Here is a 23,993-nt window from a genome sequence, read left to right as displayed (position 1 = left end):
CGGCCAAATGTGTTCTGTCCCATGTCAAGCCCTGTCTTCTAGGGGAAGACGGGGAGAGGTGATTGGAGCGAATGCCAGGCCATATTAGCACTGCCTGGGCTGGGCTGGGCTGGCCTGCCACTTCAGGAGCACGGGCCCACTAACAGTAGGTGAGCTGCTTGGCTCCACCTCCTAATAAGGGAAGGAATGAAGCTGCTGTCTGGAAGGCTGCAGATGCTCACTCACCAGCCGTGGGGCTGTCCTCAGTAGGTGACCCCGGGACCCGGGGCCCTGATGCCTGGAGGCTCTGCGGCCCCTGTGAAGCTGCCCCCAGCCTGGTCCACTGCCCCACCCCCACCTCATTCGATGGTTTTGGGTAACCGAACACAAGCATCCACAAGATGGAAATGAAAGCAAATTAATTTATAAAAAAAATTTACAGAACATTTTCAACAGAAGGAAGGTGCCAAGACACAGGAAGGGAAACATTAGGACATGAAGGACGGGCTGCTGGGGACTGAGGAGGTGGGGGTCGTCTGGAATCACATCTGCCTTAGGATGAAGGGGGGAAGGGGGCCCTAAGCCAAGGATGTGACTGGTGCTCCCCTAGGCTGGGCAGCCCCTCCCTTGCTGCCTCCCAATCCCCGTTTCCTTAGCCCTGGCTCCCAGTCGAGGCTCTGGTGGCCTTGGCCAGGTGGACGAGAGGAGGTGTTGGGCAGGGGTGGCCCACTGAGTCGTAAGGAGGAGGGGCATAAGTGCTTTTTGAAAACCTCAGGAGTTACATGCTTGCCAGCCCCACACAGCTCCCCTTTTCCTGCCTCCCGAGACCCCTCATCAGGGCAGGGGATAGAGCAACAGCTCCAAGCGCGCTCCCCACCTGTTACCAAAATACACCCACTCACATCAACTAAGCAGCTGGCTTAGAACACACGGGCCTACTAGCGCCACACAGGATTTAGTGGAGGGATGGACATGGGGTGGGGTGGGGGCAGTTTCTGCACCCTACTCTATGCCCAGAGCTCTGCCCAGACCTAATTCCCTGTCACTCTCAAAAGACCATGTCCATTACTTTCTAGTGGGCATGGGAGGTTCCAATTGGGGGTTGTGTTTTTTTTCCATTCATATAAAATGTAGTAGTTGTTCTGGGGAGCGTGCTCTTAGACACTGCGGATTGCCTTGTATAAAGAACCTTCCACAGCCCGCCCTTGGAGGGCGGCCTCCCCCGCATCCCAGCATCCTCAGACACTGGAGACCACTGTCCACCGGGAAGGTGAACACTGTGTACAAAGCACGTGCCTCTGAGGCACACACAGGCATGGTGGGGGCTCGGGAGGGCAGGAGGAGCTTTCCTTACGTAGTGATGAAGTCTCCAGGCTGGGAAGGGGTCCCAGTGGTCGGGGGAGGGCTGTTCCCGGAACCTGGATCTCCATGGGAGAGGGGGAGGGGAAGAGATGGCTGGCTGGCTCCTCACTGTGGAGGTGGCACAGGGGTGACGGTGCCTGGGCTGGGGGCTGTGGGGTCTGGAGGCAGCGGGGTGCCTGGGTCTGTGGAGAAAAGGGAGCCGAGTCAGCCCAGGAGAGGGCTCCGACACCAGCCACATACAGACCGGGTCACAGCATGCAGTGGGCGGCTGCAGGGATGAGGTTCCCGTGGCCCGCCACCCCCTTCCCAGCATCCTTCACTCCCCCTGGGAAAAGCCCACAGGGCCCAGCACCCTCCTGCCTCCAAGGCAAAGCTTGAAAAAGGCCCAGGGCAGAGCCGGGTGGTGCCAGTGGGCTCATGGCTCATCTTGGGGCGTGACGGGCGCAAGCACGCGAACAGGCCAATCATGCAAACAAGTAGCTACTTTTCAACTTTGCAGTTGTGCTCCGTGCCCAAGGCGGCCTCCGTGACCCACCAGGGAAAGGACCCCGTCCGCCCGTCATCCCCTGAGGTGGCAGCTGCCGGGTACGGGGATGGCGGTGGAGAGCCAGGAAGACCTACTCTCCTGCATTTGGATTTTACCAGGCTGTGGAAGCGCCCCGACTGCCCTCTGCCCCACCTACCCACCAGCCCTTGGTGTGGCTCCCTCTCCCTCAACCCCTTCTCCCCTCCTGGACGCTTCTCACCTGGCAGTGGGCTGGCACTGGGCAGGAGGTTGCCCTGAACAGCTGCCACAATGGCAGGGCTCTGGGCTGCGGCGGATCCGAGCCCCGGCCCGAGAGGCAGGGAGGATGGCATGGTGGTGGTCGCCGGCAGGTTAGGGTGTAGGGGGTTCGCCATGGACACAGGCAGGTTAGGTGGGGGGAGAGTGCCCGCAGCGAACGGGAGGTGGTGGTGATGCCCATGCAGGTGAGGAGGGTGGGGGAGGTTAATACTGATGGACTCGGCGAGGCTACCAGATGGGATGATGGACGGAGCAGGAGGAGGCAGCATGCCAAAAGGCAAACCCAAAGGAGCATTACCCGCCACGCCTGGGTGCCCGCTGCCTGGCACTGCCCCTGGCATCATTGAGGGAGGAGTTTGTTGGTTGGGGAACGGTGAGGGGCCTGAAGATGAAGAGGGGAAAGTGAAGGTCAGTGGGCTAATGATGCTCTCGTAGCATGGGTGACCCAGCTCCTCCTGGCGCTGCCTTCCCTTTCCCACCACCACCCACTGTGCCACTGGCTCCACGCCCAACGCCCCTAGGTGGGGTTCCTGCAACGGAAACTAAGCAGACCACCTCTCTCCTGCGGAGCAGCTGGTGGATCTGAACTGCGGACCTTGAGGCGAGCAGTCCAAAGCTTGCCCAATGCACCACTAGGGTGCCTTCCAATCTACTGCCGTCGGTAGCTGGGTCCACAGCCACCCCAGAGGGCTCCCGAGGCTGTACGTCTTGACGAGAACAGACAGCCTCGCGCTGCTCCTGAGGAGCAGCTGGGAAGTTCGAATCGCTCAGTTCGCAGTTCAGCACCGCCAGGGCCCCACCTCCTAACAAACCACGCTCCCTGCCAGCAGGGCCGCTCCAAGTCACAGCGGCCTGAAGCACAGGCGGGGCGGTAACTCTGCATGGAACTAGAGAGCCTCCTCTTTTGCCCGTAGAGCAAGCTGGTGGTTTCAGACAGCTGACCTGTGGTTAGCCAGGCCCAATGCCTAACCACTGTGCCATTCTTGGAACAAAATCCCCCAAATCTGGGTTTGGGGTGGGTCCCCTGCTGGTTGGGGGTGGACAGAGGTGAGCCCATCTGTTGAAACTAGGGGTGATCCTTATCTTCTGTCCCCTTCTAGGGGGTCTGAGTTGGCATCCACTTACCATGGGGTCCAGGGGGGGGTACCCCTGGTGGGACTGCCCCAGGCTGGGGGGCTGCCGCTGGTTGCTGCTGCTGTGGCCCCGCAGGTGGCCCCGCCTGCCCAATCTGTTCAGAGGGGCCCAGGCTTCCGGGTGGGGCCCCACTGCTGGCAGGGGCAGGGGCCACCGAGGCCGGAGCCATGGCCAAACCATGGACTGAGGGTGGCCCAGAGGCCCCCGAGGGTGGGAGGGGCTGGGAGCCAGGGGGCAGGCTTGGCGGTGGCTGCTGCTGCTGGTGCATCTGCTGGAAGTGCTGCTGTCGGGCCCGCATCTCGGCGTACTTGAGCTGCTCCATGTGGAAGGCTTGTCTGTCGGCCAGCAGCTGTTGCCTCTGGTACTCCAGCTGCCGAGGCCAATGCCAGGGGAGTACCGTCACCCAGCCTGTTCAGAGCACCCCACGGCAGCGCCCTGCCCGGCTCTGCCTTCTGCTCACACACTCAGCCTCACTCCGGACTTCCCCACGAGAGCTCCACCTGCGCTGGGGCCTCTCCTGTACCCACCCACGTGAGCTTCTCAGGGCCACAGGAGTTCAACTGGTGGTGAGGCCTGGCTCATTTCAGCACCAAAGCTCCGAACTTCCAGTTCTGCTGGCCAGTTCGTGTTCTTGTCCTCCTTCAAAAGGGGCCACACACTCACCTTTCTCCACAAGCCAAACCCAAGCCCAACTCAGTGGCCCCGAGCAGCTCAACTTGAGGTGTCCGCTCCTACACTACACAGAGGGGCCGAGCCTGTCAGTGTTCTGGGAGCAGCCAGCCACTGCACGGTCACTGCTACCACGGAGCGGACCCACGTGCCGCCAGCGGCACTCCTGTCCTCCACCCTGAGCCTCCCACCGGGCCGGGCACTCACCGCTTCACGCTCCCGGTCCATGATCGTCTCCAGCTCCTCAAAGTGCCGCAGTTTGATCTCCAGCTTTTTCATCTGAGTCTCCACCAGCAGGGCCACTAGCGACTTGATCTTCCTCTCCTCCACCGCAGCCAGATGCTAAGGAAGGAGGGGGACCTGGCTGAGGACAGGCCCTGGGCAAGGAGCAGACAGGCCCTGAGCGGAGGCTGGCAGGATTGAAGAATGAACTTGCTGTGGCCACAACTCCCAGGGCACAGAGTCGACACTTGGAAACTGATCAGTGGATCGGAATTGTGCATGCAGTGCCGGCGGTTTGTGGTGGGTGGGCGTTCTTAACAGCGGCAAAGCACGAAGACAGCCAGTGGCAAAGGAAGACAGCCCCCGAACCCAAACCCGAACCCTCTGCGGCCGAGTCAGCTTCGACTCACAGCCATGTGACAGGACAGGGCGGAACTAACTCCTCCAGAAGATGTCAGCAGACACTCTCTTCTTTCTTCTGAGAACATGACATATAACCACTGCACCACCACAAGGGTAGTGGCAGAAGATTATGACAGCTTGGGGAATTGGTGACCAGGTCTCCCTCGCAGGATAGAATAAAAAGGCCCAGGCAGGCTAGCATCATTTAAGAGAGGCCCAGAGGAGGATTTCCCCTAAGTGAGGAGCCTCACCTTGGCTTTGACGGCGGCAGCGGCGAGGGCAGCGGCCGCTGCGGTGGACAGGTTGCCCTCACCAATGTCTCGCTCCACCTTCGTCTTCCGGTCTCCCTCTGACTCCACCACTTCCTTAAGTCCTTCCTCCTGCCCTTCCTTTGGCTCCTTCTCCTTCTCGGGATCCACTGGCAGGAAAAGGGAGGTGAGCGGCACAGCCTCACTTCTGCTTCCTGTGACCCCAGCCCCACCTCACGGGGGAGGGCCCGTGGGGGGGTGTCGCGGGTGTCCAAGAGGCCCACCTCCTGGGTCCCCATCGCTCTTCTCCGGCTCCTTCTCACTGTCACCTTCTTTCCCCTTCTCTTCCTCCTTCTTGGGAGCCTCGCTGCTCTTCTCCTTCGCTTCTTCCTCTGCGGCCACCCCTGCTCCTTCTCGGGGTTCCTACACTCCCAGTGCAAGCAGGGACTGTCAGGGCCAGGGCAGCTGGGGCTCACAGCAGGACCCAGAAGGGGAAGGAGGTGAGCTGGATCTCACCTGAGCCCCTCACAGCCTCCCTGAGCAGAATTCTGCCAACTCCCTTACCCCTCTGGTCGGCCCATGCCCACCCCACCTCCGCCCCTCCACCCCAAGGCCAGCCCCTCTATACCTTGGACTCCTTCTTCTCATCTGTGGCCTGGCCCTCTGCCCGAGCCTCTTCAGTGTTGCTCTCCTCTGGGCCCGTGCGGAAAAGAAACGGGGCATGTCTGAGACAGCCCGTGTTTGCCGCACTCACCCAGCCGTCCCTCCCACCAGTCAGCATCCCAGTGAGTGCGGCTGGCCGTAGTGCCGTCCTGCAGAAGATAAAGACGGTACCATCCCTCCCCATGCACACTGCCCCGGGGCCAGCCTGGGGCAGGGACTCAGGCTCTTGTGAAAGGGCAGCACTTTTGGGGGCCCGGCCCAGCCTCACCCACGCGCTCAGGCTCGTCCGAGGTGGTCCCCGCAATGCCACTGCTCTCCAGGCCGAAGGCTGGGTCTGCCTTGCCGGTCACTTTGGCTGCTTCTTCCACTTTGCGAACGTGGGCCTCCACCAGGGCTGTGGGCACTTCTTCCTTCATCTTGGAGAACTCCTCTGCAAGACCCGGGGGCATGAGCTGGGCGCAGGGCACAGGCAGGCAGTGCTGGCTCCCCCGGAGAAAGGCTCACCGCCGTCTAGGCTAGCAGACCCCGCCAGGTACCCAGCGGGTACCGAGCGGGGGCCAGCCTCGGGCGAGGCCAGCGGGGGCAGCCACCAAGTCTGAGTAAGCAGCCCTTCCAAGGTGCACCCAGACGGCAGCCAGGGCTCCTGCACATTACCGAGGGCCGACTTGGCAGCAGCCGAGGCGACGCGAGGATCGACCACCGAGGCGAGGAAGGCCACCGTGCTCATGACGGGGTTGCCTGACTGACTGAAGGGGATGGGCTGGTAGGCCAGGGGTCCCAGGGAGGCCTCCGAGTCCTCCAGGTACGGGTCTTCGATGGGCAGGCGAAGGAAATGCAAGATGCACTCGTCTTGCGTGCGGCTTCCCACGTGCTCCGACACCTTGTTCCAGTCGTCTTTGTACATCTCCAGCGCCTGGGGATGGCGGGAGAGCGTGACTCTGCACGCTTCGTCTCGGCCCCCAGGCTCCTCTCTCCCCTGCCCCCGGAGTGGTGGGCACATGGCTCTCTGCGTTTGGGTATTTGTGGGCACAAGGGGTACCTCCATGCAGCCTGAGAAGGGCTACCGAGTTCATGAGATAGCCCAGAACCCAGACCCGGCGCCGGTCGCCAAGGCCAGGCACTCCGGATGGCATTTGCTCACAAGCCAGGCTGGCGCCCTGGCCACTGCCGCTTCCCAAGGACTCTCCCTTCCCTGCCCGCAGTTACCTCCAGGAGCAGCAGGGTCTCCTGCTCCGTCCACTCGCGGGTGGCACTGGCCGCGGCTTTGCTCTGCAGGGGAAGGCGGGGCGTCAGGCATGAATGGGGAGCCCACGCCCCACGCGGAGCACAGGCTCCGGCCACTGCCGAGGTCGGCCCGCAGCTCCATACCTTCGAGGGGACGTTCTTCTTGGTGTACATGTCAGTGCGCAGCCCAAAATTCTGCATGTCGGCCGGTTTCTCCTTGCCTTTGTCAGGGAAGCTGAGCATTTGCTGGGAAGCAGAGGTCTGCTACGTGTGGAGGGAGGGCGAGGTGAGGGGAGTGACCCCAGGGAGCCAGGGGCAGACAGAGAGAGCAGACAGAAGGAGCTTCCTTCCCAGAGCCCAGGCACCCCTGGGGGGACTTCCTCCTCCCTTCCTGCTGTCTGTCGTGCCTCTGCTCGCATGTGGCTTCTTCCCAATAAGGGGGCAGTTAAGAAGCCCAGCGGGGTCTGCCCCCACCTACCAGCTCTGGCTTGCCCTTAGCCGTCTCGGGCACCAGGTCATCCAGCTCTTTGCCCTTTCTCCCAGCCTTGGGGTCAGCATCAACCTGGCGGCCCTGGGGGACAGAGCTTGGCGTCATGGAAGCTGGGCAGGAAATGACCAGGCCAAGACCGTGGCGGCCTCAGGACCCAATGCTGGGCGGCCCACAAGCTCTGGGCACTCGTGCCAGTGTCCCATGTTCCCTTCATGTGAGAAGAGAAGTCGTTGGCATGCTACCCATTGTCTCAGCTTGGGGTTGTCTCTTAGTGGCTGAACGAACCCCTAGGCTTGAACCCTAGCGTTGGCTCTCTGGGGGCTTGGGCGAGCCATGTCACTCTCCTCCTCTCAGTCTCTATGATGGATGAGATGGAAGGGACAAGAATGGAGGCGATCGGTATGAGGCAAAAATGACAAGCGTCGGCCGACGTTCACTTTAAAGCCCTGTCCTCTCTCTGCCCCTATGTGAGCCTATCTGCTCCCGCAGGAGAAGGGCCCCCTCTCCCAGCGGCAAGCCCTCGCCGTCTGAGGAACAGAGGCCACTGAGTGAGGGCGCCCCTTCGCGTGTCCAGAAAGAAAAACCTCGCGACACTTCTGAAGCACTCCCCTCAAACCCCAGGAACAGAAAAGCCCGAAGAGCCCCACCCTGGCCCCGCAGTCCCCCACCCTACCTGTGGGGTCTTGGGCTGCAGAGGTACCAGCCCTGATGGCGTGTCTGCCAGGACATGGAAGTGGGAGGTGGGCGGAGGCCCCATCGGAGTTGGCCGGCTCTCGGCGTCCACCTGGTAGTTAATAAGACCCCACTGCTCTAGGAAGGCATGCACCCTGTGAGGAGAGAGGCAGGCAGAGACGGGGTCATTTGTGCTGGCGAGAAAGGTGCAGGGCGTTGAGGAGCAATGCCCCTCCCCCACTTGCCTTGGCCTTCCAGGCATCTGGCTCTCCTTGGGAAACCCCACCTACCCCGAGGGCACCCACCTCCCGAAGGCCAGTGCACCACGTCTCCAGCCTGGACCTCGACCCAACCACCTGCTTCCCCAGGCTGCCCAGCCCAGTGGAGCAGCAGCCTTAGACACCACCACTGCCATCCGGCAGAGGCTGCCCCTGGCAGTGCCACGTGGCTGTGAGGAAACCTGAGCTCCATGGGCCTCAGTGGCTGTAAGCTGACACCAGTGATTGCCAAGGCTTTTCTTCCACGGCCACCGCGTGGGCTTTGGGTTAGCAGTGGAGCACGAGCCACTGGCTCCCGGCAGGAACCTTCCCTCTCCTCTGGGCCTGCCCTTTCTGTCTCTCAGTCCATGCTTGGAGACCCCCACCGCAAGCCCCCCAGACCCAAACCTCTCCCTTGCCCTTGCCTTGTCTAGGGTGTTTCCCCCGGCTCCTTCCCGAGGTGCCTGACTGGCAGTTCTACTCTGCCCAGTCTGTGTCACAAAGCCCTGGCCCTCAGCCACAAGACCCACCTCATGATGGCACAGACGTCACCCGCCAGGTTCCTGCGGCAGGCCGTGGAGGTGAGGTACTCTTGGGGGTTCAGTCGGTAGGTGTCGATCATGAAGTTTCGATAGGCCAGGTAGCTTAGGAGGAAGAGAGAGGAAGACGAGGGCCTGCTGTCAGAGACGACAGAGTATCCAGAACGATGCAAGGGGGAGAGCGACTGACGAAGAGGCTGATCCTGCCACGACACACACTGAGTGCCTACTGTGTGCTGGATGCACGGAGTTCACCCAGGCTGCTGACGTGTTCCTCCTCGGGGGTTTACTTCCGTGAACACCCCCATCCTGGCTGTACTTGGGAATAGCTCTTTTTTGGGGGTTTTTTTTTGGCTCCTCAATTTTTGAACAAGGGCCCCAAGGGTAAAACAAAGTGCGCTTGTTCCCAAACACAGAGCTAAAGGCGAAGTCCATATCTGTGCAGGAGGCCCCATAGTCGTGGCACAACAGCCTTGGGCAAGTTCCTTTCTTTCCCCCCTAGCCTGGAAGACAGTGTGTTGAAAACTAACTGGACAGGTCTGTTGAGTCCCAGCACAGGGCCCAGGACCCTGTGGGTGCTCAGAAAGCCCATCGAGACTGCTGGAGAGTCAAGATGGAGAGTGCGCGCCAGACGGCTGGGGGTCAGGTGCCACTTTGCCCTCCACGGGCGGCGGCGCCCTGAGCACACAGCTTAACCCCTTCGGGCTTCAGTCTCCTGGTCTGCAAACCCATCTCTAAGGCTGACGGACAGAGTGCTCAGTATTCAGTGGGACCCTTACAGTAACTCAGAAACCACCACCATCAACTGAGGCGACGGCCACACCCGGTGTTCCTCATAGGTGGCCCGTTGAGTTTCCAGACTGGAACTCTTTCTGGTGGCAGAGAGCCCCGTGTCCCTCCCGCGGAGTGGCTGGGCGGTGAGCAGCTCCGTGCGTAACCACTGCGCCACCAGGGCCGCTGCTACAGGGAGAGTAGTGTCTGCTACATAGTAGCACCCTCCATTCTTTCCGACCAAGAATTCAAAGTACGGAGTAGTTTGTGTTCCAACTCTGCTGCCTGTCACCTGGCCACTACTTGCTTTTCTCTTGAGAGCAAAGCGTCTTCGCCTGCGTTCTTCTTTCACCAGATAAAAACTAAGGGGCCGCTATGTCAAGCTCCAGGGCAGGCAGCAAAGCTCCAGGGCAGGCAGCACAGTGGGCGAGGGGCGGGGGCCGTTGGGGAGAAAGCTAAAGGTAGCTCTGGTGCCAGGAACTCAGAACGCTGGCCCGCCTCGGCGTCCTGGGCTTCCCCAGCCGCTTCTCACCCCACGTACGCAGGTGGGCCCTGCGGCCAAACGATCTTGGAGATGAAGACCTGAGCCCAAGCCTGCATTTTCCAGAACAATCCTCTCCTGAGAGTGCTCCCTCCCGCCCAGAGCTCCTCCGCTTCTTTTCTCTCAAAAAGAGGCTCTTGGGAGTCAGCGTGGACCTCGCCACGTACTTCAGTCAGTATTCCCAATGGTGCGTTCTAGATCGCTATCAGTCACGAGAGGGTGACTAGCCGGTACCGTGCTGCTGCGTACGGTGACATCACCGAGGGGGTTGCTACTGCAGGCCAAGTGCTGGGTGGGGCTGCTGAGCACATATCTTGGGAAGCCTGCCGGGCACCTGGCTCTCGAACTGCAGCACCTGGCTCATGGAAGGGGCTCAAGGAACGCTTGCTGAACCGAAAGCTACAGGATCCGGAGGGGGGAATGGGCCAGAGGGAAGAGAAAGCAGCAGGACCTGAAAACTTACATCTCTGGCGTCTTGGACTTGTTCTTGCCGTTGAAGAACTCGGGGAGAGCCCTCCGCTCGATGGCGTGAACACTGCAAGAGGGACCAGAGTGGGTTCAGGAGAAGGCCCTGGTGGAGGGAGGGGCATCCTGAAGGGAGAAGCCTGGCAGGAGGGGTGGGCGACCAGCTGGAGACTGCAGGGGAGACCAGACACTGGGGAGCGCTTCCCCCGCCCGAGCTGTGAGCCTCCCTCAACCAGCGACCAGGCGCTCGTCCACAACTGAAGTGCACCATGGTCCACGTGACCGGCCGGGGAGGGCCTCCGGGTCTGCAGGCCAAGGGAGTGGACCCCACGCGTGGGTGTGGGTGTGGGCGTGGGGCAGCACCTGTTGTAGTCAAACCAGGCCGCGTAGCTGGGGATGATGATGTGGTGGGTCTGCTCCGTCACGTTGTCCTCGTGCAGGTCCGGGTTCTTGGTCTGCTCCCCTTTGTTCCCCGTACTGTTCTCATCGTCATCCTATGGGGCATGGAGGCTGCAGGTCGCTCAGCATTCCCATTGCCCGCCCTGCTTCTCCCCTGCCCCCTCCCCCCCGGGGGGGACCTGGGCAATGGAGAAGAGCGAGGGAATGAAGGTACAGTCGGGCCCGGGGCTCGGACAGAATCAGAGTTTGGGGCAACAACTAGGACTAGGCGTACAAAGTCTCAGCGGCGGAAGGTTTGGGGAGGGAACGCTCGAATCACCCAGGGAGATGAGGCCTCTCAGCCGCTCACCTTGCCTGCAGGCTCCATGCTTTCCTCCTCCTGTTCGTCTGAAAAGAGACGGCCGGCAGGTGAGCCAGGGAGGGGTCCACTGGAGGCCCAGCAGCCTCGGGGAAAGGCGGTGGCTGAGCCCGTCCCAAGCGCTGGCCCGCTTACCCAGGTCAGTCATGGCGCCTCCTTTGACCGGGGCTGACTCGGAGTCCTTCTTCGTGTTGACTGCCAGGGAAGAGTCGCTCTGTAAGGCACACTCTCCTCCAGAAGCCCCTTGCTCCCACTCTCGCTGCCCTCCCCGCAGCGCAGGAAGCGCACTTGCTACTTCCCGCCTTCTCCAGGCCCAAGTGTGCAGCACTGGCTCTCGGCACAGCCCTACGGCAGGCCTGTCCCCCATCTGTGTGTGTCCGCTCTGAAGGGACGGCCATGGCTCCGACCAAAGGACTCGGTGCAGAAGTGGATGGATCGCCGTTTCCCAGAAGCAGAGGAAATTTCCTCAAACGAATCCACGCGCCAACGCTGAGAGACAGCAGTGCGGGTCTGACTCGGGGTGAGTGGGCAGAAGCCCCCAACTCAGGCCTCTCCGTGGCCCTCACTCAGCCCCACCCCGGAGACGGCTGGCCAAAGACCATCTTCTGGAATGTCGGAAGAGCTATCAGAACTTGGCTGTGCTTCTGCTCATTTCATCCTTTCAACGTGTCTGTGAATGTTTTACCGTGTGACCTAACACCGTATTGCAACTGTCACCAATAACCGTGGCCATCCGGTCCGTTCTGACGCACGGTGCCCTGGGCGTTACAACCAGCAATGCCCCCAGCACTTTCTTGGGAGCCCCGTGGCACAGGGTTTATGTGTTGGGCTGCAGTCCGCAAGGTCCGCAGTTGGAAGCCATCAGCCACTCCACAGCAGAAAGACCAGCTTTCTATTCCACAAACACTTACAGACTTGGAAACCCAGTGGCAGTTCTACCCTGTCCTAGAGGGGCACTGTGAGTCGGCATCGACTCAATGACATTGAATTTGGGTTCCATTTTTCCAGGCTTTCTGTCAGACCCACCAAGCTTTCTTTAGTGTACTAGTCAGGCCAGAGGCCTTGTAAGATAGGATAGGATAGGATGTGCTCTGAAGTATATTTCACTGACGGGGGTGCAGTGCAGGGAGTTACCCGATATGACTCTGTAGAGTTACTTTGTAATTCCTACCAAATGACTGGCTAGGACAGGACTTGGCAAATGTCAGGGATGTGTGATCCACCAAGCTGATGGCCCAACCCACGGCTGCCATGCGTGGGGGACCAACTAGGACTAGCGAGAGGGGTCAGCTTTCTCGCTGCACTAGGTTTTAAATCAGCGATTTCAAAAGCAGAAGAGGGGCAGGAGTGGAGTGCATCCTTTGGACCCCCAAATCCCTGCACACTGGATCTCTCTGATCTGGGAGACAGAGAAGTGGCAGAGACGTGGTGGCAGCAGTGGCAAAAGCACGAGGGGCTTCCTGGCCCACGGTGTGAGAAAGCAGAGAGCCTTTTGGCAAGAGGCTTGCTGGAAGAGCAGGCTACCTGGAGGCACTTAGCTGGGGAACAAGGCTTGCTGGAGGCTGGGTGCTTTGGGGCCAGGCCAGGGTGACTGGCGGCGCGGAGTGCCCACACAGCAGAGCCCAAGGACCAGAGTGCAGTGTGCCTGTGGACACGTCAAAGAAGAGGTGACCGTGGCCCAAGAACTGTGTCTTGTAAATAATTGTATCCCGAGTGTGTCTGATCCTGAACTGTTCATGTGTTAGCATCCGGATACACCCCATCATGCGCAGAATCCACTAGTTCTGGGTGGCCCTGGCAGTGCGGGCTGGCACCCGGCAGAAGGGTAGAGAGCCGCGGGAGGAGCGGGTGGCGTGAAGGAGGTCGGAAGGTGGTGGTCTGTCTGACCCCCACCTTGTAGGACTGGGCCTTCCTTCCGTAAGTGGGCGTTGAGTGTGGCTCTCTGGCCTCCTCAGGTCACACGAAGTCAGACATGGCCCAGGCCATTTTTTCGGGATGCATCATTTAAACAAGCTTAGAGACAGTTACTGTCAGGTGCAAAGCACCATCTGTCATTCTAATATGGATGTGAAACTCACAGTGATGGGTCCACAGAGAATTCCACAGTGATGAAAATAATTTCAATAACCAGCTAAATGTAAGGGAAAGGGCCTTTGGGTCTGGAGCTGGTCTGAGGAACAGCTCGGTCAGGAAGTCTGACAGTGCAGGGACAAGACAGGGAGGGGGTTCCAGGAGCCTGGCCCACCTAGCCTAGCCCGTACCTGCTTTGGGCAAAGTCACCTCTTCTACGTTGGGGACAGGCGAGGGCTCATCCATGTCCTTAGTCAGGTCTTCCTGCTCCTCTTCGCGGTGGCCACGTTTTGACTTGGTGTAAGGGGTTGAGGGGCTGAGGCGGAGAGAAAGACCCAGTCAGGGACAGGGAGTCCTTGGGGGCCGAGGCTCCAGGGAAGGGAGAGGGGAGACCCCCGAGGGCAGGCTGCAGCATGAACAGAAACCCATTGGGGTGTTGGGGAGTGGGGCAGAGGCCTATGTGGCAGCTCGGCCTGTGTTTGAGCGGCTGGGACGGACCAGTGCTCTCAGGACACCTGCATGGTGCGGCACCCCAGTCAAGGCTGCGCTCCGCATGGCGCGGCGAGAAGGGGCCGGGGCAGGGTAAGAGCCGGCCTTACCCTTTCTTAGCACTTTTCTTCTTAGCTTCTGGAGTGGGTGAGGGAGAGGGGGAGCGCTTCCTCTTCTTATAGTTGCCCCCCTTCTTGTCCCGGCGATCGGAGTCTGGGCTGTTCACCTGCAGCAGAGGACCGGGACCACGCTGGGTCAACGGTCACCCGCCGCCGCCGCCGGGACGACCGCTGGAACTTGGGTGCGGGCTGGGCGCAGAAGGAAGGAAGAGGGCCTGCCCACCTCGTCTGTCAGCGTCTTGGCGGAGATCTTCTTTCGGCGAGACACGGGGCTTTTGTCATCGCTGACTTCGTAGTCCTCCTCGTTCATCCACTCGTTGAAGGTGTCCGTGTCCAGGATCCACTTGGCGTGAACCTGAAGCCGATGCAGGCGCTGCTGGGGAGGAGCCTGGCAGCCTCCGGCCAAGGGCGCAGGAGCCCCTCCCCTCCTCCTGCTCGGACGGGGCGGGGCACGGGGGAGGGGGCGGATGAGGAAACCTCACCTTCCTTGGCTTCTCTGGCGTTGGGGCATCTTCCACAGAGGCTTCAATTTCACTGGCGGGGATCCATGTGTCGTAGCTGGCAGGGGAATGGAGCGGGAAAGCAGGCTCAAGAGGAGGCAGGGAGGGAGAGTCACGGGCAGACCGCTTCACCTTTCCCGGGGAGGAGAAGCATGGGGCGGGTGGGGTGCTTTCTGGTATGGCTCCCCTCCCCCAATATCAGAATTCTTTTTATTATAATGTTAAAGAAAAAGCCCCTAACAAAATTTCCTAGTAGCCTTCTTGCTCATCCCATCACCCTCCTACGACTCGTTTCCTTTCCAACGAACACAACTCCTGACATTCAAGGTCTCTCACTCCCAGCAACTTAAAAATCAGTGTTCTTTTCACCCGGGTGCAGCCTTGAGGCCAGATGTGCCCTCTGACATTCTACCTCTCACACTTCATCGTCTACACACGTCGACGGCGTTTCCTAAGTAGCACGGTAAAGATTGTGTCGCAGTCGGTCCACTGATGAACCACTGGGCTCAAAAGTTTTCCTGCTGCTAGACAGCTAAGGTTACTTCTAACCTCGGCCCAGGCCTCCAGATGAGGGGTCGGCAAAGTGGGGCCTCGGGAGTCGTATGTGGCTCTCGGGGCTTACATGTGGCTCTGACGTGAGTGAAAGAAAGCTTTAAGGCTAGTAGTCAGAACATGGTGATTTCATTTATATGTCAAAATATATCCGTGGCTCTTGAGTGGCTTTTAAATTGTGGCGAGGGGCAGGATAGGCTCTTCCGTCAAAAAAGTTTGCCGACCCCTGGTCTGGAGGACCCAAATCTGCAGAGGGTTCGCGTGAAAGGTGGGGAGACAAGAAATCAGCCGGCCTACAAAGAGCCCCCAAGAGCGCCTTGTGGCTCTGTGCTAGCGGCCTGGGCTTCTGGGCTGCGCGCTCCGGAGCCTCCGCCTCACCTGTCAGGGTAGTAGCCCCAGTGCAGCAGAACCTGCTTATCCCTCTTCATAACTGGTCGCACCCATTCCTCTGTGGAGAGACAGAGGGAGAGGTGTGAGCTACAGCGGAACGTAGGAAATACATGCTGAACCAAAGCCCTCAGCAACAGGGCACCTGGGAACAAGGACTCAGAGTCGAAAGGAGGGAGGCGCCCAGCCCCGTGTGACCTGAGCTGCCCGCCACTGGCCAGTCCTAGCCCTCCAGCCCCTGCAGTGGCCAGAACGAGCCAGCTCACCTTCTTCTAGGTTTCCTGGGACAGGGTACACGACGTGAGAGGCGTTGTTCTTATCCTCGGTGACTGTCCCCTGCATGGCATGGAGGGAAGCATGTCAACATCGCCCCACACCCAGATGTCATTTGACCACATGCCTGCCTTCCTGATCGGAGTTTGCACAGGACGGCGGCATCAGAGAGAGAGAGAGAGAGAGAGAGAGAGAGAGAGAGAGAGAGAGAGAGAGAGAGAGAGAGAGAGAGAGAGCTTGTTTTCTAAGCACACACCGCCTGAGTGGCAGGGAGAAATGCCGGCTTGGGCTGTGAATGGGGAGAAGTGGGAGAATTAAAATCCGCTAGGCAGTTTCTCTGGCGAGGTCAGCCCCACATGGGCACTTCAGATAGGCTGTCTGCCCCTCTCTAGGACACCGGCTTATTGCTACAAAGCTCCAAAGCACACACATCTCGCTTCTCTCGACTCAGCCACCCTTTCCACGCACTCAAAGTGGATGCTTTCTGCCCCTGGTCAGTGGGGACTATAGCAACAGTGATGCAGGCCTGCCCAGACTGGGAGATGGAGCAAGAGACACAGGGGCAGAGAGGCTCAAGGCTTTAACTCTTGTCTTTCTCCATGTAGGTAGAGCTACTTCTGCAGTTAAAAAAAAAAAACTCAAAAAGAAAAACCAAAAAAAAAAAAAAAAAACCACCCGAGGAATTTCAGGGGTGCTTCGTGGTATGGCACACACCAGGAATGGAGTCGCGAACTTTATGAGACCTGAAACCCCCCCCACCACACATGCACACACACACCACCACGACCACCACCATCTATCCGCTCACCTGGTGTCTCTTGATAATGTCCTTTAATTTCCCTAGCAGTTTGGGCTCAATTTCTGGACACAGAAAGATGTTTGGTCGAGCTAGGCAGTTGTTCTGTGGGGAGGAGCAACAGATGGGGTGAGGGGATGGGGAAAAGGTTTCTCACTGGGGGTAGGGGGTGGCAGGGCGACGGATGCAGAGGTTCTGGATGATTACCTGCACCAAGGACTTCTCAATGGTCATGAACATTTCCACGTTGCGGTCCATCCGTGATGGATTCTGGAAATCATAACGCCGCCTTGCGAAGGGACGATAAGCTAGTGAGTGGGATAGCTCAGGTCTGGAGATGAGGTTAACGTGGGCACTGGGAGGGGAGCTTGCTTCTGCTAGTGTCACCTGCCATCTGGCCTCACTGATCTCCACTCCCCGAGTCACCCTGTGCTTAGTCCAAAAGGACAAAATAAAGCTTGAGATGCCAGCCCAAGAATCTTTCCCTGGAACTAACACGGACGCACGCACTCTCTCTCTCTCTTGAGATGCCAGCCCAAGAATCCTTTTCCCTGTAACACACACACATACAGTCTCTCTCTCTCTCATTCACTCTTAGAGACTATTCTGGCTTGGATTCCCAGCTATTTTTCTGACCTAGTAAGCTGGGCCTAGCAAAGTGAGAGACTCACGAGAATTCCTACGTATGTCTTCCCAACCCCAACCCCCGCCCTCCCCCCCCAGCCATAAGGCCACTAAAGGCCGCCTCCCTCTCGGCTCCATGTTAGAAGCATGCACAGGGCATCTCACCATCCCTGGTCACTCTTGAATTTGTAGGCAGCTGCAAGTATGTGGCACAGGGAACCTCCTGCTTTGAAATCTAGGAAGCATTTGATCTACAAAATTGAGACAAGGAAGAAGTACATGAGAGCTACATCCAAAATTCTCCTTTCACCTGGCCCTCCTTTCAGACCACCCCCTACTGGACTCATCTCCTCCTCAGAGCGGTGAAGTATGTGCCCTGGAGGGCGGAGGAGCGACTCCGATCTCCCCAAAGCACCGCCTTGTGCCACGCGCTTTCCTAGTGACCTCAGTCGCCACTATGGAATCCCTACCACGGCGCTGTTCTTCTTCTCCCCCGGGGAAGAGGGGAGCAAGACTCGAAGGTCGAGAGGCCTGCCCACGACCACAGGGCCATCAAGCGCCAGAGCCAGGATTTGAACGCAAGCCTGTACAAATGCAAACCTCCTGTCTTTTCAGCCCTGCCACGATGGTCTTGTGGACTGAGCTACCGTGTGGCCTGTCGCACTCCTAAGATAAACGGAATAGTAACTTGGGAATGAGGTCAGCCCTGTAATGAATGCCCTGACCTGGTCCGTCACTTAGATTTAAACAATCATGAAATCTATAAATATGACGCCCCCGCCCCCTCCCCATGCAGCTCCCTCTCCGGTGTGGAAGATTTGGCCCCTGGGTTTTGCACTCACCGGGAGCTTAGTGAGCGGAGCGTTGCTGACATGCTTGCCAAAAACTTCTTCCTGGAATTGTAGCAACTGGACAACCAGGCTCGACAGGGACTTGTTGGTGGGTGGCTCCGCTTGTATATACTGGGGAAACAGTGATAGGGAAGACAAACAGCCCTGAGACAACGTGTCCACTGTCTCTCCGAGTTCCTCGGCAGGTGCTCTGGAAAATAGTGCTTTTTCTCACCAGCTGTGTCGTCTCTGTAAAGAAAAGTGCAGAAGGGAGGGCCTGGACACCTCAACCAGGAAGTGGACAGTCGGCTGCCAGCAGCCCAGCCTGCCAATATTGGGTGCTGGGGACAAGGGACCTCCTAGTGTTCCCTCCGCTATGTCCTGAAATGAGTTGCAGGGCCTTGATATCACATCACCTGATCGCTGCCAGTTCAGAGAGTTGTAAAATCTTGAAGGTTTATGGGGGCAACACCTACAGGGCTCACTGAGGAAGGAGACCACGCTACAGCATGGCAGGACTTTGTGGAAGGTCAAGACTGCCGCTGACATGGAGCCCCACTAGAAAGAGAGGCACCATCAAGGGAAGCCGCCCAAGAGCAGAGGGAGAACAGAGCTTGCAGTTTTTCTTCTACTAGGAACTGGGCATAAATGCCTTCAAGGCTTGGGGCAGGCAGGCCCTTCCTGACGGGAAGGGTCAGCACCTGCTTGGCAGGGAACAGCCAGGGCATCTTCCGTTCTGAGGAAACTGACACACACCAGCTCGGGCCCCTTACATATTTCCACGTTCCTCCGCTCCGCAGCATCCATGCCAGATGCCAACTTTCTCTACCTGTGACCCTGTTTCCTCCACCCTCAGTACAAAGAAAACAGCTCCGCTCAGTAGGAGATGTGAGGACAGAGCTAAGAGCAGGGCAGCTGAACCAGGTCACAGGTTGTGCCCGGGCCCATCTCCCTTCCAGAGAGAGCCGGTGCTTCTCTGGGCAGTGCAGACAAGCCACAGCGCCAGCCCAGCGGGCGGCTATTGGTCAGGGAGACCCTGAGGACAGGCCCAGATTGCTAGTCAGGATGGGGTAGGGGGTCCACACTTGTGACGCTAAAGTGGAGAGAAAGGCAGACAGAGCCCCTCACTGCGGGCCGGGGCAAGGATGCCAGACCACCTCCATGTCCCTGTTCCCTTGACCAGGCCCAAAGACAAAGAGGACTCCAGGAGAAGGTTTGCTTCGGGAGCCAGGTAAGGCTTCCCCCACCCTTTGTTTGCCACCTTGGTCGCCCCACTTCTGGGGTGGACGGCGGGAGCCAGCCTGAAGGCTTGTCCTGGGACCCCAAAGCCAAGGCAATGCGGGAGCAGGGTTCAGGGAGCCTTCATGGTGCAGGTGCCAATAGGTTTCAAAGGCCGCCGCCTACAGCCTGGCTCCCAGCGAGCGTGCGATGCCCCCGCGCCGCCGGGCGCCCGGAGACAGGTGATCCCGGGGCGCTCGGCCGGGGGCCTCGTCCCCACGGGCCCGCAGCCGGGGGCCTGCTCCGAGGCGTGCACCCCCGGGCTCCCATCACGCTCGGAACACACACAAAGCACCCGGAGGCCGCGGCCGGCTGGTACCTGGCTCCGTGGGGAGCTCTGGCGGGCACCGGGCGGGCACGTTGGGGGAGCGCCCACTCGGCGCCCCGGCCCCCCCCCCGCCCCGCAGTCTCTCCCGGAAACGCCCGGAAGGCCGGGGCCAGCGGGAGGGTGGTGGGCGGCCCCGGGGCCGGCGCGGCGGCGGCGGAGGGGGCCCGGGGCGGAGGGCGCCGGGCTGGGCTCGGAGGCGGGGTGGGGGCAGCGCGGGGGGAGGGGCGCGGGCGCGGGCGCCGGGCGGGGCGGAGGCCGCGGGGGAGGGGCCGGGGGCGGCCGGCGGGTGGGCAGGGCCCGGGGGCCTGCGGGGTCGCGGCCCCTTTGTCCCGCCCCCGCCCCCGCGCGGCCCTGCCGGTGCGGGCCGCCCACCTTCTTGTAGTTCTTGCCGAGCCAGAGGCGCACGTTGTCGAACTGGGTCACGGTGTCGGCGGCCTCGTAGTACTTCACGTTGGGGCCGCCGTCCTTCTTCCGCACCGCCATCTTCTCGGGCTCGGGCCCCGCCGCCGCCGCCGCCGCCGCCGTCCGCCCCGCTCAGCGCAGCTCCCGCCTCCTCCGCCTCCTCCTCCGCCCGCCTCCCGCCGCCGCCGCCCCGGCCCGCGCAGCGCCCCCTGCCGGCCGGCCGCTTCCTGAGGGGCCGTCGCCGAGCTCGCCCGGCCGGAGCCCGCGGCGGGGCGCTTCCCGAGCCTGCGGCGGGGCCGCGGGTGGCCGCCCGAGCGGTCGCCCGAACCGCCGTCCTGAGGCCCCACCATCCCCGACACCAGCCCCCGCCCCCGCCCCCGCCTCCCCCGCGCCTCGCCGCCGCCCGGGCCGGCCCGCCTGGCGGGGGCCTCTCCCCGCAGCCCTGGCCCGGGGGCGCGGCGCGGGGCGGGGGACGCGGGTCAGGGCCCCTCCCGCGGCGCCCGCCTCCCCGGCCCACGCGGACCCCTCCTGTACGCGCGCGGCGCAGCGCGGGCTGGGGAGTCACGGTGGCCGAGTGGTTAAGGCGTTGGACTCGAAATCCAATGGGGTTTCCCCGCACAGGTTCGAATCCTGTCCGTGACGGCCGCTGCTTTTTGCTGCGCTCTCCTTCCGCCGGGCTCGCGGAGCCCAGGGCCCGCCCGAGTCCTTCTCGGCGCCCCTTGGGGCTCGGGGGGCGCCCGGAGGGTCCCAGCGGAGTGGGCCGGGGAGGGAGGGAGCCCAATGCCTGCACGCTCCGCTGCGTGGCCCCCGTTCCGTGGCCGCGCCTGCTAGATTTCAGGGACGGAGGGGTGTTTGAGCAAGTTTTCCTGGGGGACGGACGACGTCGGACAGCGTAAGGTATGGCAAAATAATAATAATTTATAAATTATCAAGGGTTCATGAGGGAGGGGGAGCGGAGAGGGAGGGGAAGATGAGGACCTGATGCCAGGGGCTCCAGCAGAAAGCGCGCGTTTTCAGAGTGATGATGGCAACAGCTGTTCCAATGTGCTTGACACACTGGGTGGATGGATGGATCGTAGTAAGAGTTGTAGGAGCCTCCAATAAAATGATTTTTTAAAAGGTTTCTTTGGGGATGTGTGTGTGTTTTTCAATGCCTGTTAAACCCGGAGTTTCTGGAGAGGCAGGTCGGCATTGCACCGCTTGCCACCACAGGCAGCCCAAACACCCTGCAGCTGGCGAGGGACCCGGCAGCACGCTCTTTAGGCGTGCTCATCAGAGGACTGGTTATGAGTTGGGCTGCCATCGAGGTCAGCAGTTCAAAACCACCAGCTGCTTCACTGAAGACAGGCTTTCTACTCCTATAAAGAGTTATGGGACTCAAGTAGGAAGAAAACATTTTGGAAATGTTGATGGCAACATATGGACAAGTGTGCTTCATACAATTGAATGATGGATTGTTATATGATTTGTAAGCATCCCCCAATAAAATGATTAACCATAATAAAAGCATGGTCTCTCAGAAACTCGGGGGCAGTTCTGCCCTGTCGTATAGCCTATCGATTTGAGGGCAACCAGTTTGGCTTTTGGAGGGCCTTCAGTGTCTTCTCAGCAGCCTGCGCTCATTTCCCGGGGGCACAGTTCTGACTCATTTGGTTCAACATTTGGCTGCTAACCAGAAGGCCAGCCGTTCAAAACCACCAGCGTCTCTGTGAGGGGGAGAGGCTTTCTACTCACTCTCGCACAGGGGTAGCTCTACCCTGTCTTACAGGGCCTCTATGCCCACTCTGTGTCGCCATCAATTTGATGGGGCTTTTGGGTTTGTTTTTTCTTTCTTGCAAACCCAAGTAGTTTCCAAAAAGTAGAACATCAACGATGTTACTCTGAGGACAAAGGTTTGCTGGATTCAAGCCAGGAGAGTTTTTTTTTTTTAATTTTATTTTTTTTAATTAATTTTAACAATTTATTGGGGCTCATACAATTCTTTTCACAGTTCATACATATACATACATCAATTGTATAAAGCACATCTGTACAGTCTTTGCCCTAATCGTTTTTTTCTCTTTTCTTCTTTTACATTTTATTAGGGACTCATACAACTTTTACCACAATCCATACATATACATACATCAATTGTATAAAGCACATCCATACATTCCCTGCCCCAAGCCAGGAGAGTTTTAATCTCATGCATGTTGAAGTTGGGCAATGGATAAGGAGGACTGAAGGAGAATCGACCAGTTTGAATGGTGACGCTGGTGGAGACTATTCAAAGTACCAAAGTCTGTAAAAGCAAAACAAAAAAGCCCACGTCTGTGTCCTTGGAAGAAGTACAGCCAGAATACTGCTTCGAGGCCAGGCTGGTGAGACTGTCTCCTCCTTTGGTGAGGTTGTCAGGAGACCGGTCCCCGGAGCAACACAGCATGGTTGGTCGAGGAGCAGCCCAGGAGAGGAAGGCCCTCCGGAAGATGTATTGACAGTGGCAGCAACAGTAGGCCCAGCGTTGGAATGCCATGCACGGGGCCGGCAGTGTGTCATTTTGCTGCACACGGGTTGCTGCAAGTCAGAATTAACTCGGTAGCCGCAAACACCACCACCACAACAGACACGTCTTATCAGGAGACCTGGTGGCACGGTGTTTCCAGAAAGGTTGTTTCCAATCCGTGTGCCCCTCGGGGAGAGAGCTGTGGAGGTCTGCTTCTAGGCAGGTCTCAGGGTGATCTCAATGGGCTTGATTGTGCCTTTGTCTCCAGTCTGGCCCCTTAGACGTGCAGGCTAGGCCGACCACTTACTAGAGCCAGATCCTTCACCCCCGGCCTTTATCTAGATGCCTGGGTAACTGTGAACATGTAAAGCTGCATTAAAGTATCCTTTGATGATGATAATAGATAATAATAAGGTTTGGGGAAAAAATAAGGTTGGGGTAGGGGAGGGAGGGGATAACAGGGAGCTGATATCAAAGAGTTCCAGAAGAAAGAAAATGTTTTGAAACTTGGTGGTAGCAACTGTACAGGATGTTTGATCTAAGTGAATGATGGATTGTTATATCTGTAAGAGCTCCCAGCAAAATGATTAATCATTATAATAAAGTCTCCTAACTGCTGCCCCAAACTTTAAGCCCTCTGATGTTTGGTTTAATCTGGCCCTTTCCCCACTACTCTTCCAAAGGCACACGTCCCACTCGCATTCTCGCAGTGCCTGCAGCAAGGCCTTGCACGTGGGCCCTCCTGAGCATCTGCTGCCCACCACATCCGATGAAGCCCTAACTCTGCTACTGTCTAAAGACCGCCTCCCCTGTGGAATGTGAACTCTTGACACCCCGTCGTAAACACATTGAACACGTAGACGTTTTGTACAGCAGGGGAGTGCTGTTCCTTTGTCTTCTAGGAAACATCCTCACAATGTCCAGCTGCTTCGAGTCCATCCTTGCCCACCCAGCTCACCGGGGTCCCTCTGCATTCCCAATCAGCCTCTCCTGAAACATGTGCAGGTGAGTGGGACGGTGTTCTGCCGTGCTGCTCAACAGTTCCATTGGCTACTGTTCAGAAGTAGCTCTCCTTGTTCTTAGTCTGCAAGTCCACTGGAACCCTTCTACCATGGGTGACCCTGCTGGGGTGTGACCCACACTGGGAGGACAAAAGGCAGCGAGGTGTACACAGGTTTGATTTTATTTTTTTGGTACCTGTTTTAATCTTCCCTTACACTGGACTATAAAACTCTTCAAAGAGCTTTTATTTTATTTGTATAGTGTAAACATCCTGAGTGTCTGCTCTCCACACTCACAAAAGCCAACGAGCAGATTACCATTTTGTGTTTATCCCAGAGCGGACCAGCAGAGGGCACCCGATGACCGTGCGGTGGAGGGAGAAAGGCCCGAGTCGTGGTTTACAAAATGGAGGATCTGCATGGAGAGGCAGGAACTGCCCGGGGTTTCCCGCCACCGACCTACCCTGTCACTTTTGGGGATGGGAAGCCGAGACCTCAACCTTCACAGTAAAAAGCACCAGACCCATCGCTATTGAGTGGACTCACCCTCTAGGTCAGAGAACTGCTTGCTACCCCTTTAAGTTTTAACTCGGCCAGCTTCATTTTGCATTGACAAGCTGCAAGAGAGCAGGTGGGCAAAAGGCACCTTTTCCTGTGCAGGTACAGGACCTGAAACACATCCA

At 58.9% G+C, this 23,993-nt stretch overlaps 1 protein-coding gene and 1 non-coding gene across 7 annotated transcripts; one reads left to right on the top strand and one right to left on the bottom strand.

The window, feature by feature from the left end:
- Positions 1 to 387: 387 nt before the first annotated feature.
- Positions 388 to 19,967, bottom strand: SMARCC2 (SWI/SNF related BAF chromatin remodeling complex subunit C2). 6 transcript variants are annotated; one of them, XM_075551491.1, is made up of 29 exons: positions 19,798 to 19,967; positions 17,832 to 17,951; positions 17,155 to 17,240; positions 16,573 to 16,654; positions 16,378 to 16,470; positions 15,563 to 15,632; positions 15,288 to 15,357; positions 14,340 to 14,415; positions 14,081 to 14,212; positions 13,849 to 13,964; positions 13,441 to 13,565; positions 11,315 to 11,374; positions 11,171 to 11,208; positions 10,786 to 10,916; positions 10,421 to 10,492; positions 8,637 to 8,750; positions 7,851 to 8,004; positions 7,166 to 7,258; positions 6,832 to 6,951; positions 6,670 to 6,732; positions 6,118 to 6,376; positions 5,732 to 5,893; positions 5,429 to 5,493; positions 5,085 to 5,223; positions 4,804 to 4,970; positions 4,136 to 4,270; positions 3,251 to 3,629; positions 2,088 to 2,507; positions 388 to 1,523 (listed from the first exon to the last, which is right to left on the bottom strand). In XM_075551491.1, the coding sequence occupies exons 1-29, from the start codon at positions 19,906 to 19,908 to the stop codon at positions 1,447 to 1,449; spliced, it is 3,729 nt and encodes a 1,242-aa protein (XP_075407606.1). In that variant the 5' UTR covers positions 19,909 to 19,967; the 3' UTR covers positions 388 to 1,446. The 6 variants fall into 6 exon arrangements, with proteins under 6 accessions (XP_075407606.1, XP_075407609.1, XP_075407608.1 ...); XM_075551494.1 differs by having other exon boundaries at positions 2,424 to 2,507; positions 6,832 to 6,948; positions 19,798 to 19,966; XM_075551493.1 differs by having other exon boundaries at positions 2,424 to 2,507; positions 19,798 to 19,965.
- Positions 19,968 to 20,387: 420 nt separating this feature from the next.
- Positions 20,388 to 20,469, top strand: TRNAS-CGA (transfer RNA serine (anticodon CGA)). The gene has a single exon. It is a non-coding gene; the product is annotated as a tRNA-Ser (tRNA).
- Positions 20,470 to 23,993: the final 3,524 nt, after the last annotated feature.

Source organism: Tenrec ecaudatus, chromosome 6, assembly GCF_050624435.1.
Source record: "Tenrec ecaudatus isolate mTenEca1 chromosome 6, mTenEca1.hap1, whole genome shotgun sequence".
Classification (NCBI taxonomy): domain Eukaryota; kingdom Metazoa; phylum Chordata; class Mammalia; order Afrosoricida; family Tenrecidae; genus Tenrec; species Tenrec ecaudatus.
Note: the sequence above shows the minus strand (reverse complement) of the source record. Positions and strands in the feature narration are given on the sequence as shown.